The sequence below is a fragment of the Austrofundulus limnaeus genome, unplaced genomic scaffold, assembly GCF_001266775.1.
Source record: "Austrofundulus limnaeus strain Quisiro unplaced genomic scaffold, Austrofundulus_limnaeus-1.0 Scaffold161, whole genome shotgun sequence".
In the NCBI taxonomy this organism is placed as follows: Eukaryota; Metazoa; Chordata; class Actinopteri; order Cyprinodontiformes; family Rivulidae; genus Austrofundulus; species Austrofundulus limnaeus.
In genome coordinates, this window is record NW_013952563.1 from 266,851 (window position 1) to 268,209 (window position 1,359).

The window sequence follows — 1,359 nt, forward strand, 5'->3', positions numbered from 1 at the left end:
ATAATAATAATAATAATAATAATAATAATAATATACTGTGTCTATTGCGTGTCATTGTTATATTTTTGTATGTTTTTTTTAATAAAGATTACTTAAAGTTACATTTTTGTTTATTGGTTGACCATTAGCTGTTTTATTTACTGTTGATAAACTTTACAAAAATACATTTAAAGTGTAAGAAAATATAAGTAAACATGTTGTAAAACTTTTTTTAAGGTTTATGCATCAGTTAATTTATTTTAAGCATCACAAAGTTCTGGGAAACATGCTTGTCGTACTAGATCTTGTTCGTATGTTTGATAAAAATCAAACTGTTTTCGCATCGTTCCATCTGCAGAGACGTGTACCGGTTTGAAGCCTGCCTCTTGCGGGCTCGTTTTGACGAGAACAAGGACGAGAAGGATATGGTGAAGGCCACGTTGATGCTGAAAGCAGGAGAGGAGGAGTTCTGGATCAACCAGCATCCTCAGCCCTACATCTTCCCCGACTCCCCTGAAGGCACCTCCCATGAAAGAAATGATTGCTACAAGGTGGGGAAGGACTGGGATAATTTACCACCATATATCTGTCAAAGACCAATGTAATTGCTGTGGTATGCAAAGCTGAACCAATAATATTACATTGTGTCYGTTAAAATATAGCCACAGAACTCATTTAAGATAAGATAAGATAAAACTTTATTGATCCCACAGTGGGGAAATTTGCACATTACAGCAGCTCAAAACAGGACAGGGTGAGATAGAATAAAAAAAGATAAGTAAAAGAAAAAACACTATACTCGTGACATATAACGATGGACAAATACCTAGTACAGTACATAAATGAATAAGGTGCATATTAGTGATGCCATTTAACCACTTATCAGCTAATAGAGCACTTAATGTCTTATTGAGGTATAGATTAAGGTGACTGGTAAAACCCTCTTAATGCTGACAGCACAAAAAAAGGTTAGAAAGATGAATTATTTGCACTCTGTTTTGTCCTTGAAGCTCCCAGAGTGGGTGCTGGACTACTGGCACCCCTCGGAAAAGGCCATGTATCCTGATTACTTCGCTAACAGGGAGAAGTGGAAGAAACTGAGGCAGCAGAGCTGGGATAGGGAGGTAAGCGGCACTCCCWACTGAAACAGCAACTTGTTCCTTTTCCTTAAAACAATTTTCCAACCTTCATGCATGAAAAAAAACAGGCTTTTTTTTAAATGTGTGTTTGCACTGCATGGAAATTGATACACTGTTGATTTTTCAGGTTTTCTCACTTGCAAAGCTTGTAGATGACTGTAATTTTTATCACAGGTACTCTTCAACTGTGAGTGATGGAATCTAAAACAAAAATCCAGAAAAATACAATGTATGATTTTTA

General features: G+C 36.2%; 1 protein-coding gene across 1 annotated transcript in view; it reads left to right on the forward strand.

Moving 5' to 3' along the window:
• ndufb9 (NADH:ubiquinone oxidoreductase subunit B9) overlaps window positions 1–1,359 on the forward strand; it is a 4,643-nt gene that overhangs the window by 1,747 nt on the left and 1,537 nt on the right. The window contains exons 2-3 of the mRNA XM_014017098.1: window positions 338–530; window positions 990–1,103. Coding sequence (XP_013872552.1) covers window positions 338–530; window positions 990–1,103 — 307 coding nt within the window. The remainder of the gene's footprint in view (window positions 1–337; window positions 531–989; window positions 1,104–1,359) is intronic.